The sequence below is a fragment of the Rhinoderma darwinii genome, chromosome 2, assembly GCF_050947455.1.
Source record: "Rhinoderma darwinii isolate aRhiDar2 chromosome 2, aRhiDar2.hap1, whole genome shotgun sequence".
NCBI classification, from domain to species: Eukaryota; Metazoa; Chordata; class Amphibia; order Anura; family Rhinodermatidae; genus Rhinoderma; species Rhinoderma darwinii.
The window spans coordinates 376,400,420-376,416,393 of NC_134688.1; the positions used below are offsets into that span (position 1 = coordinate 376,400,420).

General features: G+C 41.8%; 1 protein-coding gene across 3 annotated transcripts in view; it reads right to left on the reverse strand.

The window, feature by feature from the left end:
• Positions 1-501: 501 nt before the first annotated feature.
• Positions 502-15,974, reverse strand: part of CCDC181 (coiled-coil domain containing 181) — a 33,378-nt gene continuing 17,905 nt past the window's right edge. For all 3 annotated transcript variants that reach the window (XM_075850749.1, XM_075850750.1, XM_075850748.1), the window contains 2 exons: positions 2,888-3,039; positions 502-2,225 (listed from right to left, as the gene is read on the reverse strand). In XM_075850749.1, coding sequence (XP_075706864.1) covers positions 2,069-2,225; positions 2,888-3,039 — 309 coding nt within the window. In that variant the 3' untranslated portion in view covers positions 502-2,068. The remainder of the gene's footprint in view (positions 2,226-2,887; positions 3,040-15,974) is intronic.

Sequence of the window (15,974 nt, forward strand, 5' to 3'; positions counted from 1 at the left end):
TGAGCTCCCTTCAGTGACGGCTGCAGACAGCCACATTTTTGTATACTTTACATATATGTCTATGCAGGGATTTGGTGTCTGTTTGAGATAAATTGGGCTCCAGCTACTATAAACATATATTGAAACTTAAAGTGTAGCTAAACGTTTGAAAAACTTCTGACATCTTATAGTGACATGTCAGTAGTTTGGATTGGTGGGGGTCCGAGCACTGAGACCCCCACCATTCGCTAGAATGAAGCAGCTGAAGTGCTTGTGTGAGCGCTCAGCTGCTTCGTGTCTGTTCGGCTTTTTCCGTAAATAAATGTATCGGTGTACGGACTCAATAGAAGGTCTATGAGCCCGTACTCCGATACATTGGCTTTCCGGAAAAAGCCGAACAGACACGAAGCGGCTGAGCGCTCAGCCAAGCACTTCAGCTGCTTCATTCTAGCGATTGGTGGGGGTCTCAGTGCTCGGACCCCCACCAATCCAAACTACTGACATGTCACTATGACATGTCAGAAGTTTGTCAAACGTTTAGCTACACTTTAATTAGCACAGAATTTTGGACCTATTTAGATAAAAAGAGAAGTAATTTAAAGTAGAATAACGTTTTAAAAAGCTGAAAATAACCTCATAAACATTACTTTGTTTGGAACTATATTATAGTGAAATTGTTGTAATGGAGGATAGAAAGGATAGGATAATTTTTTTTTTACTGGCTAGATGAAATTTATACTTGTCTTCTGACAATCCTCAATCCCGTGTTAGTTCCTACTGGAACAAGAGGTACTTTCGGCACAACTACTTAATGTGCGTTACATCGGGTTTCCACAAGTCTCACCACTGCTGTCTGTGTCTAATGTATTCAGATCACTACTGAGCAAACACTCCACAGTGAAAAACTGCCATAAAACAACCAAAACGGAACTTTTCTGTTATCGAAGGTTTGTTGAATGCAGAACAGTTACTACCGCAGACATACATAATACCAGTGTCTCTCTGATGCCCACTTGACGCTGATTTTGCCCCATATATACTCTAATTCTGTAATTTGCTCTATATAGTTTGCAGGTGGATGAAAACTCACCTATATGAATTAAATTAGGGCATCACCCTCCTAATACTGAGCCCTGATGGGTGCTTGGCAGCTTTACGTAGTCTGTGAAGATGGCCATGTGATCTTCTACATGTGGTATAAAACTAATTATGATATTGACAAGGCCCAAATGGTCCCAAGTGAGCAACTACTGTCAGAAGTACAAGTATTACCGCTGGAAAAACGTACCCAATCATAGACTTATAATATACTTTCAACTGCTTTAACAATCATTTTAAGTGACGGCTTACTGAATTCCTAAAACTTGCCGCAAATGCGTATTCCGTTGACTGGGCCAAGGGGTCACGTCCATTCAGGTCACGTTCATTCAAGATCTAATTGGTCACATTCAGTAGTCAAAGACAATGGAGGATATGGATTATAGGACGTGATCTATTTAGATCATTTTCAGCTAATGATCCTTTTAAGAGAATCCTTGTGAGACATTGCAGTAGTTCTGACACGTTGTTATAATTGTTTTAATGCACAGCAACAACTAAAGCACAACACACCAGGGAAGAAGGTTTCTGGCTGGATGGTAGGTTTCAGAAGTTATTCCCCTATATTTTAGAATGCTACTATAAACTTCCTATATGAAAGTGGATCTATTTTCCTTCTGAATGAAGCCTGATAAGCTACCGAGTTTAGAGGTATTGACATTTTTTCCCAGTTTTATCCCTAAAATGTCATTTTATGAAGCCACAAAAATATAAAATGAAGAAACTAATAGAAAAAATAGAGATTTTCTTATAATTCAGTATTAAATAGCGCATCTTCTTCCAGTTATCTGCTATATCTCAATGATAGACCCAGAGGCGTAACTTGAAACTCCAGGGCCCCAATGTAAAATCTGTAATAAAGCCCTCAACTATATGGGGCAAAGTTCCTTTTAAGCCCCCCTGGGCACCAGGGCCCGGGTGCAACTGCAACCTCTACACCTCCTATAGTTACGCCCCTGGATAGACCCAGTGTGTTTGATGTAATCACAGTCTAGCGGTCCATGTAGCAAAAAGATTTAGAGTCAGAAATATTGTAGAGCAAATCATGGATCTGCTTGCTTCTCCTGGCTTCTAGTAAAAGTCTTCTGGACCTCTCCTTAGCAGTTTGCTGTTCAGTACGTTTCTGAATTCGCTTCTGTCTTAACCACCTACAAAAAGATGGTTACATGATAAGTTGTGCAGTCATTGGCATAGCTAAGGTATACAAGCCCTGGCTTAAATCTAATTGATTGTTAATTGTTTACCTGCAGTGGATACATTTCTGTCCATGGTCATGTGATAGACACACAGGTGCTGGGATCGTTAAAAGACACAGCCATGATACACATACTGTATTCTAACGAGCCGTGCACCTGTGTGTTCATCACATGACCAGGACAGAATTTTACCCACTGGAAGTAAACAATTAATATTTTTATTGAACAAGCAGAGATGTTGAAAACCGTCAGGAATTAATACAGAAAGTATATTTAAACATTTTTCTAACTTTTAATTATACAAAAAACATAACATTACATTTCCTGAAACCGGACAAACACATTAACTTTCTATGTATATTAATTTTGTATGTAAACTCTCACTTGGCTATTTCCACATCTCCTCACTATTGGCATGCTGGTTAGGAGATACAGGGGACTCGGGAGTCGGGACTCCCAAGTGATCAGTAGGGATCAGAAAACACTATTAAATATTCTATACCACACGGGAAGGTGAATACAGAAAAGTGGAAGAAGAAATGAGAGAAATGGGGAGATCACATTTCTGCTTACTTCTTCTAAATGTCCCCCTATTCACATAGCCTACTACGTACTGTGAAAAAGCCCCTTCTCTGTCTTTTCTTTCAAGGAGAAATTCTTCATACTCCTGTTTTTGTAGTTCCTCCATCTTTTTGGCTTTAATTTTGTCTTTATGTTTTCTTTTCAGCCAAAGGGCAAAAGCTTGATGGGAATTTCTCTCTTCATCCTATAAAGATGACACAAAAGAAATTGTTTTGAAACAACACTAGTGCATTGATATACAAGGTATCTCTTAAAATCTTTGCATCTAGTCACCTTTATTCAATTTAATGGGGCTGAGCTGCAATGCAAGACACAGACCATGGACCAGAATGGTGCTGTATTTGGAAAAAAATTAGACCCTTTTTTATAACTCGGGACAAACTTTAATGGGAGAAAAAACTGCAATACCTGTGAATCGCCACTAAATGTGTCAAACATCCTCAGTGAGCAAGAAGAAATAAAGGGGAAGCAGCGCTCGTATGAGCACTGCTGGCCCTTCAAAACAGCTGATTGGAGGGGGTCCCGGGTGTCGGACCCCGACCCATCAGCTATTGATGGCCTATCTTCAGGATAGGCCATCAATTTTTAATCGGCTGGAAAACCCTTTTAAGTCCAATATGACTGCAAAACTGGACTGGTCCTTCAGAAGGTTGGGCAGGGTGCTTATTAAGGAAGCGATTGTGAACGGAGAGCGGCGGGAATGGGTACAGGTCAGATTTTTAGCCACTGTATTTAACAAAACAAAAAATAATTAGACCAGCCCTCTGCAATACTTACAAATGTGAGGTTCTTAGCAAACATTTTGACCAAACTGTGTGAGCCCACCTGCCACGACAAGGCGACCTCTTTCAAGTGGGTCCCTATTCTAAAAAGACACCTCTCTACTGGGTCTAAGTCTACAGAGTGAACTAAGGGACATAAAGACATATCAGAAGTTGTAATAGGCGAGACTCCTATTGATTGCCAAAACAGTAAGTCAGTAAGCTGAATACAAGCAATAGACAGTATATTACTTGTATGCAGCTGCCGGTGGGAGCCAAAGGGTCAAAGAACTCTACAGAGCACCGCATCCCTTTCATTCTAGCAATCTGTGGAGGGGTCTCAAAACTTGAACCCTCACTGATAACAACTTACGAGATGTCTCTATGACAGGTCTGAAGTTTTGCAAAATGAAAGAGACCATTTTGGCCCAAACTTTTTGCAATGTCAGAACTATTGCCTGACATGGTCTCCTATATCAGAACTAGCATAGTCAACCTTAGTCACATTTAGCTAACTATAGAAGATGCTATTGTGATTTTATCACTATTAATTGAGAAATCAATGCTATTTCAAGCTTACTAAAGCTTCCATGATGATTTTATGTTACTAACTGAACTTTCCAGCCTCTCTCCACAAGAATCTTGTCCGCACCCTAAAATTATACTTCCTGAGGACTAAGGAAACTCTGCCTGTTTCACTTATTCAGTCTCTCCACTGCGTATGACAGTGTAAACCAACCCTCTTACTACTACTCTGCACTTCCTTGTCATTCAGCACAGTGCCCTCTCCTGGTCTTCCTCTAACTTTTTACCTTTACATTTTTCTACCAAAATCTGCTTTCATGGAGCTTCAAGAGGCTCTGTCACCACATTATAAGTGGCCTATATTGTACATGATATGATCAGCGCTGTAATGTAGATTACAGCAGTGGTTTTTATTTAGAAAAACTATAATTTTTGACGGAGTTATGACCTATATTAGCTTTATGCTAATGAGTTTCTCAATGGACAACTGGGCGTGTTTTACTTTTTGACCAATTGGGTGTTGTACAGAGGAGTGTATGACGCTGACCAATCAGTGACCAATCAGCATCATACACTTCTCTCCATTCATTTACACTGCACATAGCGATATAGCTATATCGCTATGTGCAGCCATATAATCACACTATAACATTATACACTTCTGTAGTGTCTCTTTGAGACTACAGCACAGCACAGCGAGATCTCGCTGTAAATGACAGTTTACAGCGTAATCTCACGAGAATACGCCTGCTATGCTCTAACTCACAGAGAAGTGCAGAGAAGTGGTCAGGATTCTGAATACACATCACGTCCTGGCTGGAGGTAATGTATATTCATAGTCAGCACATTGCAGTAATGTTATAGTGTGTTTATGAGGCTGCAGATAGCGATATAGCTATATCGTTATCTGCAGTGTAAATGAATGGAGAGAAGTGTATGACGCTGATTGGTCACTGATTGGTCAGCGTCATACACTCCTCTGTACAATGCCCACTTGGTCAAAAAGTAAAACACGCCCAGTTATCCCTTGAGAAACTCATTAGCATAAAGCTAAAATAGGTCATAACTCCGTCAAAAATGATCGTTTTTCTAAATAAAAAACACTGCTGTAATCTACATTACAGCGCCAATCACATTATGTACAATATAGGGAATTTATAATCTGGTGACAGAGCCTCTTTCACCTACTTCTACACCTCTTGTTTTTGGTGTAACCCGAGGCTGTGTCCTCAGCCCACTATTCTGGTCTATAGACACCAAGAATTATGGCAAACGTATGTCAATCTATACTGCCTATTTTCAGATAACAACTAGATCTACCAGTCCCCTGTCTTAAAGGGAAACTGCGGGGAAAAAAAATTCTAACTGAATTAGGCTCACAATACCATCAAGAAATCTGCTCAGTCATAAGTGCAGAAAAAAAAAAATAAATTACGGAGTGCCGGATCTATCATACACCAGCGCCGCCCAACCCCAAATATATGACGGAAGCTATTGGTAGTGTGAACAGAGCCTAATTGAAGTCATTGATCATGAATAAGTTACCAGCTAAGCAGCTTACTCAGCAATGGTCCAAATATATTTGGGTCACTGTTTAGTAGTATTAGAAATAGACAATGAGATAGTAAATAGAGATAATCGGTAGCAGAACGCCTCCAAACATGTGCTCATTGATTTCAATGGGAAATACAGCGTTCTGTTCTGACGGGCCGTTTTTTTACGCGGCCATTTTGAAAAACGCCCGCATAAAAAACCTCCAGCGAAAAAAAAGTGCATGTCACTTGTTGACCCGTTTTTGGATAGAAAACTATAGAAAAACTGCTCCAAAAACGTCCGTAAAAAACGCTGTGAAAAACGTGGGTTGCTAAAAAAAACATCTGAAAATCAGGAGCGGTTTTCCCTTGAAAACAACTGCGTATTTTCAGACATTTTTTGCTAAGCGTGTGCACATACCCCAATGGTTAAACTTTCATGCACCTCTTTCACCCAGCTTTACCAGGCTACTTAAAGAGGCTCTGTCACCAGATTTTGCAACCCCTATCTGCTATTGCAGCAGATCGGCGCTGCAATGTAGATTACAGTAACGTTTTTATTTTTAAAAAACGAGCATTTTTGGCCAAGTTATGACCTCTTTCGTATTTATGCAAATGAGGCTTGCAAAAGTACAACTGGGCGTGTTGAAAAGTAAAAGTACAAGTGGGCGTGTATTATGTGCGTACATCGGGGCGTGTTTACTACTTTTACTAGCTGGGCGTTCTGACGAGAAGTATCATCCACGTCTCTTCAGAACGCCCAGCTTCTGGCAGTGCAGACACAGCCGTGTTCTCCAGAGATCACGCTGTGTCGTCACTCACAGGTCCTGCATCGTGTCAGACGAGCGAGGACACATCGGCACCAGAGGCTACAGATGATTCTGCAGCAGCATCGGCGTTTGCAGGTAAGTCGATGTAGCTACTTACCTGCAAATGCTGATGCTGCTGCAGAATCAACTGTAGCCTCTGGTGCCGACACGATGCAGGACCTGTGAGTGACGTCACAGATCTGCACTGCCAGAAGCTGGGCGTTCTGAAGAGAAGTGGATGATACTTCTCATCAGAACGCCCAGCTAGTAAAAGTAGTAAACACGCCCCGATGTACGCACATAATACACGCCCACTTGGACTTTTACTTTTCAACACGCCCAGTTGTACTTTTGCAAGCCTCATTTGCATAAATACGAAAATGGTCATAACTTGGCCAAAAATGCTCGTTTTTTAAAAATAAAAACGTTACTGTAATCTACATTGCAGCGCCGATCTGCTGCAATAGCAGATAGGGGTTGCAAAATCTGGTGACAGAGCCTCTTTAAGGGAACCTACCCCTTTACTCCTTGCCAGAGCAATTTAGTTCAGTTGGTTTTTGCATAGTAGTATTTCTATTTGGATTTCCTAATATTGACCCGGCTTGTTTCCTGACTTTGTCTATTGTCTGCTGCCTGCCCTGACCCTCTGCTAGTTTTACCGTATTGACCATACTCAGCCTGCCCTGAACTTTGCCCATCTGACTACATCTTCTGCCTGCTGTTTAGGTCCCTCATCTTGGATATATCTGCTCCTACATCAGCGGTTGCCATCAAAGACTTCTCATGGGGTAGCGATCTGGGATTTACCTGCAGCAAAGTCTAGATCCCAGTACAGCCATTTTTCAGATTTTCACATTAGTTTTTCCCTCCCCATCTTCCAAAAGCTATAACTTTTTTTATTTTTCCGATGAAAAAGCCAATATAGCCGTATGGGGGCTTGGTTTTTGCGGGACGAGTAGTAGATTTTGAGAGCCATAACTTTTTCCATCATTACTTTCTAACTCTCTAAACCTTCTGGCTTTTACAGAAACATGGCTACATCTGTCTGACACTGCTTCTCTAGACAACCTAACCAAAAACCTCACACCAACTGAATGGCATGTAATGGGGTCCCCTATAACAGTAGAACCTAAAAACGAACCAATTGGGACATATCCCTGAAAGAAATATTGTACTCAATATAAAAAGTACAAAAAAATATCTTTATTAAATATAATGACAAAATAACACAATGATAGGAAAAAGAGGAATGATACAACATATACGGAGACATAAACAGCAGGGTCAGATGTACAAGACCATGACCGACAGAATCAACCGTCCACTAATGACCTAAAACACGCTCAGATGATAATAAGTAACACACAAGCCCAGGGGTGTATAATGTGACATATGGCACAATATTGCTGGCAAAAAATTCCCGTGTACAGAGATAATAACCTATACACAGACAAAACCTACACAGTATATGATAACATATAGAAAAAGCAAAGTGCATATGGCAATCTACATGTAATAATGCATCAAGGCCAGTACGATAAGTAAGGGGAGCATCTGAATAGGTATGCATCCAATGGAACGTACAATGCTGGCACAAGAAATAATGCAGATACCAATGTATATCAAAAGGTGTAATAGGACGTGCAGTGCTAGCACAGAAGGCAATGTATATCAGAAGGTGTAGCAGCTCAGGTAGTAAAAAAAGAAAAAACTGCCATAGCAAGACCGAATGAACACATACCCTGAGACATGTTGAGGAGCGTGAGGGGTCAGAAGAGCTGGATGGGTGAACAGACGCCTCGACGCGCGTTTCGCCCGATAGACCGGCTTCGTCAGGAGGCTAGTTTAATATGATTCTCAGGGGGTTTATAAATGAGTAAAACAAAGTTGAAATCACCTGTGATGAGTGCAAATCGGCGCTCGGCACCCACGCCCAGTGACGCCCACAACACGGGACGCGCCGCGCGTCAGATGCATGGCGAAACATCACCATGACAACGTAAGACGCCGAGCGGCACCCCCGGATGCGAGCCACACTGCGCATGCGCAGCCGAGCGTCTGTACAGACGCCACAGGGGAGACAACATGGAACATAGCAGTGAGTGGGAAATGAAAAATGAATGAATGAATGAAACGGATCGGACAGGACCTAATCGCAAAAGATAAATAGATGGAACAACATATTAAGAGTGTAAAAAATAAAAATAAAAATAAATAAAAATAAAAATAAAAAAAAATAAAAAAGTGCACATATGAAAGTGAAAAGACCGTGCACAATGAAAAATCGAGTGAAACATATTGTGCAGTAATAGATAAATATATAGTGCAGGAAATATATATATGACAGAATAAATAATATAAACATGTGATAACAAACACCCATAGTGAAAATAATAAATATATATAATACAACCATGTGTATACAGTGAATACATATAAATGTATAAATTTATGTAAAACTTACAGACATAGAATGTGCAATACATATATATATAATGAAAAATATATAAAAAATATGTGAAATATAAAATATATATATAGTCCATCTGATTATATACAAAAATATACAGAAGCAGATAATATGAAATCCAATACATAATAATAAGTAAAATCCATAATGCTAAATATCTCAAAAGTACAAATATACCTATAAATGCATTAATAAATGTACAGAGTACTGCAGCAAAAAATATATATACACAAAAATAATAATAATAATAATAATAATAATAAGACACTGCTTCTCTTGCTGGTCTATCTCATGGTGGTCTCCACTTCTCTCATGCCCCCAGACCTGAGAACAGGCAGGGTGGAGGAGTAGGCATACTTCTTTCACCACACTGCACTTTCCAGATCATTCCCCCTGTCCCCTCACTCACATTCCCCTCCTTTGAAGTCCACACCCTCAGACTCTTTCACCCTTTTTCCCTCCGAGTGGCAGTTGTCTACCGCCCCCCCCCCCCCCCGGGCTCACCCTGCCAATACCTGGATCATTTTGCAGCCTGGCTTCCACAATTTCTATCCTCTGAAACACCAACTCTCATCGTGGGTGACCTTAACATCCCCATTAATAACCCAATCTCCCCATCTGCCCCTCAGTTTCTATATTTAACCTCCTCCCTAGTTCTGTCACAACTTACTAACTCTCCTACACATGAAGACGGGCATTCGCTTGACCTGGTCTTCTTCCAGCTCTGCTCAGTTTCTGATTTTTTTTTAACTCTCCTCTCCCTCTCTCTGACCACAACCCTCTCTCCTTTACTATGAAATATTCTCTGCCTCCTCAGGTCATGCCTACCTGTCAGACATACAGAAATCTACATGCCATTAACACTCAGCAACTCATAGACAGTCTACAGTCCTATTGTCCCGTATCTCTTTCCTCTGCTGTCCGAATCTGGCCACCAAACATTACAATAACACTCTCAAAAATGCATTGGATGAAGCAGCCCCCCCTACACTCCGAACCACCCGACAAAGATGTCTACAACCCTGGCACACGCCTCAATCCCGCTTTCTTCAGCGGTGCTTGAGATGTGTCGAACGTCTGTGGAGAAAATCGCATTTGGCTGCAGATTTCATCCATTACAAATTTATGCTCAAATGTTACAACTCTGCCCTTCACCGCGCCAAACAAATCTATTTCACTTCTCTCATCTCCACACTATCTAATAATAATTCAAAAAGCCTCTTTGATACTTTTCACTCCTTCCTTAGTCCTAAAGTGCAGACACCAATAACAGATCTCAGTGCTGAAGACCACTTATTTTAATAATATGATATTATCTCCCAGTCCCCTAGTATCATCGATCCCCTACTCTCGCGCACTCCCTCTTCTTCACTTTCAGCATTTGACCCAATAACAGAAGAAGTCACTAGGCTCCTCTCTTCTTCTCGACCTACTACCTGCTCTAGTGATCCTATCCCCTCACACCTTCTCCAGTCCCTCTCCCCTGCTGTCACTAGTTACCTGACTAAAATATTTAACCTCTCTCTTTCTTCTGGTATCTTTCCCTCCGCTTTTAAACATGCCATTATAAACCCATTATTGAAAAAAACAACTCTTGACCCATCCAGCGCTGCTAACTACTGACCAGTCTCTAATCTGCCCTTCACCCTTTTCCAAACTCCTGGAACGCTTGGTCTACACCCGCCTCATCCGCTATCTCTCTGCTAGCTCCATTCTGGACGCCTTACAATCTGGTTTCTGTACTCTACACTCCACAGAGACTACCCTTACTAAAGTCTCAAATGATCTCTTGGCAGCTAAATCAGACGGTAAATACGCTCTCCTGATTCTTCTGGATCTCTCTGCAGCCTTTGACACTGTAGACCACAAACTCCTACTTAACATGCTCCACTCTATTGGCCTTAAAGACACAACTATCTCTTGGTTTTCCTTCTATCTCTCGGACCGCTCGTTCACTGTGTCATTTTGCTAGTTCTACTTCTTCTCCTCTTTCACTTGCTATCGGGGTTCCTCAGGGATCAGTCCTAGGTCCGCTCCTCTTTACTCTCTACACAGTGCCTATTGGACAAAATATCACCAGATTTGCCTTCCAGTACCATCTCCACACTGATGACACCTAATTATATGCTTCTTCCTATGACATCACCCCTGAACTAATACAAAACACCAGTGATTGTCTGTCCGCTGTCTCTAACATCATGTCCTCTCTCTATCTGAAACTGAATCTTTCTAAAACTGAGCTCGTGTTCCCATCGTCTACTAACCTACCTAAACCTGATATCTCCATTGCAGTGTGTGGCCCTACCATAACTCCTAGGCAGCACGCCCGCTGTCTCGGGGTTAGTTTTGACTCCGATCATTTACACACTCCTGTCATTTTCACCTCAAAAACATCTCCAGAATTGGCCCTATTCTTACTGAGGGAACAGCCAAAACTCGTCTTGTTGCTCTGATTCGCTCTTGTCTTGACTACTGTAGCTCATTATTAGTCGGTCTTCCCCTCACTAAACTCTCCCCTCTCCCACTAAACTCTGCCCTCTCCAATCTATCCTCAATGCAGCAGCCAGGCTCATCCTTCTGACCAACCGCTACACCAACGCCTCTAATCTGTGCCATCACTACACTGGTTGCCTGTCCCCTTTAGAATTAAAATTCAAACTTATTATTCTCACCACAAACCTCTCCACACTTCTGCCTCTCCTTACATCTCCTCCCTCATCTCTGTCTACCACCCTACTCGGGTTCTACGTTCTGCCAACGACCTTAGATTAAAATCCTCCATAATCCAAACCTCCCACTCCCGTCTCCAAGATTTTTCTCGTGCTGCACCAGTCCTCTAGAATGCGCTACCACAGACAATCAGGTTAATTCCCAATATCCACAGTTTTAAACATGACCTGGAAACACATATTTTTAGACAGGCAAGCTGTAGTTTCTATTGGTACCATTTTGGGGTACATGAGACTTATTGATCATGTTTTATTCAATTTTTTTGTGGGATAGGAAGTGACCAAAAAACACTGATTTTTATTTTTTACCGCGTTTACTGTGCGGACTAAATGATATATTGTAATAGCGCGGACTTTTACGGACGCGCCGATACCAGTTATGTTAATTGTAAAAATAATAATAATTGTGCTTGGGGGGAAATGTTTTTGTTTTTTTTAATTAAATATTTTTTTATACTAAAAAAACCTTTATTTAACAGTTTTTTACTAGTCTCCCTAGGGAACTTGAACCAGCGATCCTTGGATCACTTGCATAATATACTGCTATACTAATGTATTGCAATGTACGTTATACGGAGAGTCTCCTTCATCACGCCCCCAGGCTGCCATGCCAACCATCGGCACACCACAATCGCATGGGGGGGGGGGGCGTTGCAATGTTACAGGAGACTGCTTCCCTGTTTCCAACTACTTAAATGCCGCGGTAGCTGTTGACCGCGACATCTAAGGAGTTAAACTAGCGGTATCCCGCTCGCTACACTGAAGTGTCGACTGTAAGATACAGCCGACATGCTCGTTCTATGAAGCAGCCCGTGAGCCCGCTCCATACTCTGCCACCCGATGTGCGCTGTTTCTGTTAGATTTCCAGCAAGGCAAGCGTAATCTCGTTTTAAATGAGTTTACATCGTAATCTCGCGAGATTACGTTTGCTTTGCCGGAAATCTAACAGAAAAGATTCAGACGTGTCAGGATTCTGAATAGACATGACGTCGTGGCTGGAGGTAATGTCTATTCATTATCAGGACACTGCAGTGAGGTTAGTGTGTGTGTATGAGGCTGCAGATAGCGATATAGCTATATTGCTATCTGCAGAGTAAATTAATGGAGAGAAGTGTATGACGCTGATTGGTCAGCGTCATACACTTCTCTCTACAACGCCCACTTGGTCTAAAGTAAAAACACGCCCACTTGGGCATTAAGAAACTCATTAGCATAAAGCGAAAAATCGCTCATAAAGTGGTAAAAATAGATTGTTTTTCTAAATAAAAAAACACTGCTGTCATCTACATTACAGCGCCCATCTCCTTATATAGGAGATAGGTCACTTATAATGTGGTGACAGAGTCTCTTTAAGTCTGTCCAAAGCAACCCAGAGGGTCCACATCTACTCCTACAGGTGCGTGACATACAGTAGTTTCATATGGGAGGTGGGCAGTAAGGGGACTGACCTGCAGGGGACTTGGAAAATTAACAGTAAATTAATTTAAACATGCCTGGGATAAACATATATCTATCCTAAGATAAAGATAAAAAGGAAATAAAATAAGAGCAGATTAAATGGGCCAGATTACTTTATACTCCCCTATCATGTTTGACTATATAAAAAAATAAAAATTACAGTTTACAATAACAACAATAGATGGCACAAATGTTACCACCCCAAAAAAAACTAATTTATTTAAAAATCATTGGCAGTAATAATGCCTTTTAAAGAAAATTACCTGGAAATATTCAAGTTAATTAGGCTAAGCTGCAATACCAAAGAAAAGCCCATGGACAAGAGTGGCATTGTTTCAGGTAAGGGAAAAAAACAACTATTTTCTAACTTTATACAACCATTTTAACCTTTCACTTTGCTCAGTTATTTTCCATGAATACGGCTAAAAAACTAAAACTAAAACTGAGTGGCATCAAATGACTGTACGAACTACATTTACTGTCTTGAATAGTCTTGAGCTGGTGACGAGCATTCTGGGCTCTTGCCTAAGGAACTGTGTGTGACCTACACTTCCTGTCTTGAAGAGAGTCCTATCTTTCCAATACTTTCTGCCAGGTTCGTGACAGTATACTCTGGCCTAAAAATAGATTCTGCTGGAGACCCAACACCGAAAGACTTGTTTTAGAATCTCATCGGGCGAGTCCAAAACAAGAAGCTAAACAGTAACAGCTTAGGCCCCATGCACACAAACTTATTTTTTTCCTCCCGTAAATACTGGCGTAAATACGGGTCCATTGCAACACGTATTCGACCTGTATTCCACCAGTATTTACGGACCCGTGCCCGTAAATACGGGTCCGGTGTCACCAGTATTCCACCCGTATTTAATGACCCGTTTTATCTGCACTAATCGGCAGCCCCTTCTCTCTATCAGGATAGAGAGAAGGGGCAGCCCTTTCGGGCAGAGTTTCCGCAGCGTTTGAAAGTAAAAAAAAGTTCATACGTACCCTGCCCATTGTCTTGGTGACGCATCCCTCTTTTGAAATCCAGTCCAACCTCCCTGGATGACGCGGAAGTCCATGTGACCGCTGCAGCCTGTGATTGGCCTGTGATTGGCTGCAGAGGTCACATGGGATGAAACGTCATCCCGGGAGGCCGAACTGGAGAAAGAAGAAGAAGAGTTCTGGGTAAGTTAACTTTTAATAGTATTAACTCCAGAGTTAGTCACTGTCCCGGGTGCTGAAAGAGTTACTGCTGATCAGTTAACTCTTTCAGCACCCTGGACAGTGAATATCCCCTGACGTCGCCTAGCAATGCTCCCATAAATACGGGTGCATACATGTAGCCACCTAAGGGCTATCTAAGGGCCCGTAATTACGGGCCATAATTGCGGCTCGTAATTACGGGCGTTTTTACGTTCGTGTGCATGAAGCCTTATTCAGTGCCTACAAAGCTTATCTGGATACTTTGCAACCCACTGTGGTGACCTAGACCCCCGCAGTTTCTGCTTCTGCTGTATCCGTCAACTCCCAGCTCCGTATACCGAACTTGACTAAGTTTGATGTAGATCCCTAAAACTGCAGGGGATTCCTCAATCAGTGTTCAATCAACTTTGAACTCCAGTAAGGAAATTTTGCCTTCCAGAAAGCTAAAATGACCTTCAAAATCTATCTACTATCCGGGCAAGTTTTGCCCTGAGCATCTCCTCTGTGGGAACCACTGGCACCAGCATAACTGTACAGCCGTTATAATAATGTTACGGAAAATCTTTGATGACCTAGGTAAAGCGTGTGTTCTGCGGGCCCCCATCTTGCTTCGCCTTCGACAAGATTTCTCGACAATCAGAAAAAACACTGTCCAGCTCTGGACTTTAGCTTCAGAATTAGGATGGAATAACGAAGCCCTGGTGGTGACCTTCTGGCAAGGTCTCTCAGACAACATTGAGGATGAACTTGCATCCAGTGAACTGCCCTCTTCCTTGGTTGAACTTAACTCATTATGAAGTGTTTCAGAGAAAGCGCGCTGAAGAAACAGGCGGCTTACTGTCCCAGCTTCAAGATGACCCCAAGATTCCAGACTCCAGCAAATGCTCCGAAAGAACCTGCTAGGTTGTTCCAAGTTAAACCCTGAGGACTGTGAGAACCAGATCAAGAACAATTTTTTATTCTATATTGTAGTTCTCCTAGACACCTAGTGGCCTCCTTCCCAATGAGGCTAGAAAACTGCAGAACCTAGATAGTAGGGAGTCTATTCTAGGTTCTTTGAGCTACTGTTCAACCTTATAAAAATCTTTTTAGTCTCTCCACTCATGTCATGCCCGCAGGGGTTAATGTTTTGTCAGCCTTTCTTGAGTCCAGAGCAGATTAAAATTTTCGCTCATCCACCCTAGTGTCAGAATTGGGCATCCCTACAGAACCACTTTCTACCACCTTCTCCTTAGTTGGTATGGATGGGTATTGGATGCTGGGCAGATAGATCCAAGCGAGAACCAAGCCCCCTTACCATCTGTATAGGCATCCTGCAACAAGAAATCCTATCATTCCCCTTGGTCCTCAAGGCCCTTAATCCCATTATCCACGGTTACCCTGGTTACGGAAGCAAGAATTATAACATTGGGGATAAAGATGTCCTCGCAATCAAGTCTTAGAAGAGTGAAGGCACCGGTTGGAAGAAGCAGGTTTTCCAGTAACCATCTATACCTATCATAAAAATGTACTGTCCCTCCACACAGCCTGTCGGTTGAACCCACGTTAATCCAGGTGATCACTGTTCTTTTTCAGGTTTTACCTACTTATCACTTACCATCCATTTTCCAAAATTATGAAAGCGGATGCCCTCTCCTGCTCATTTGATGC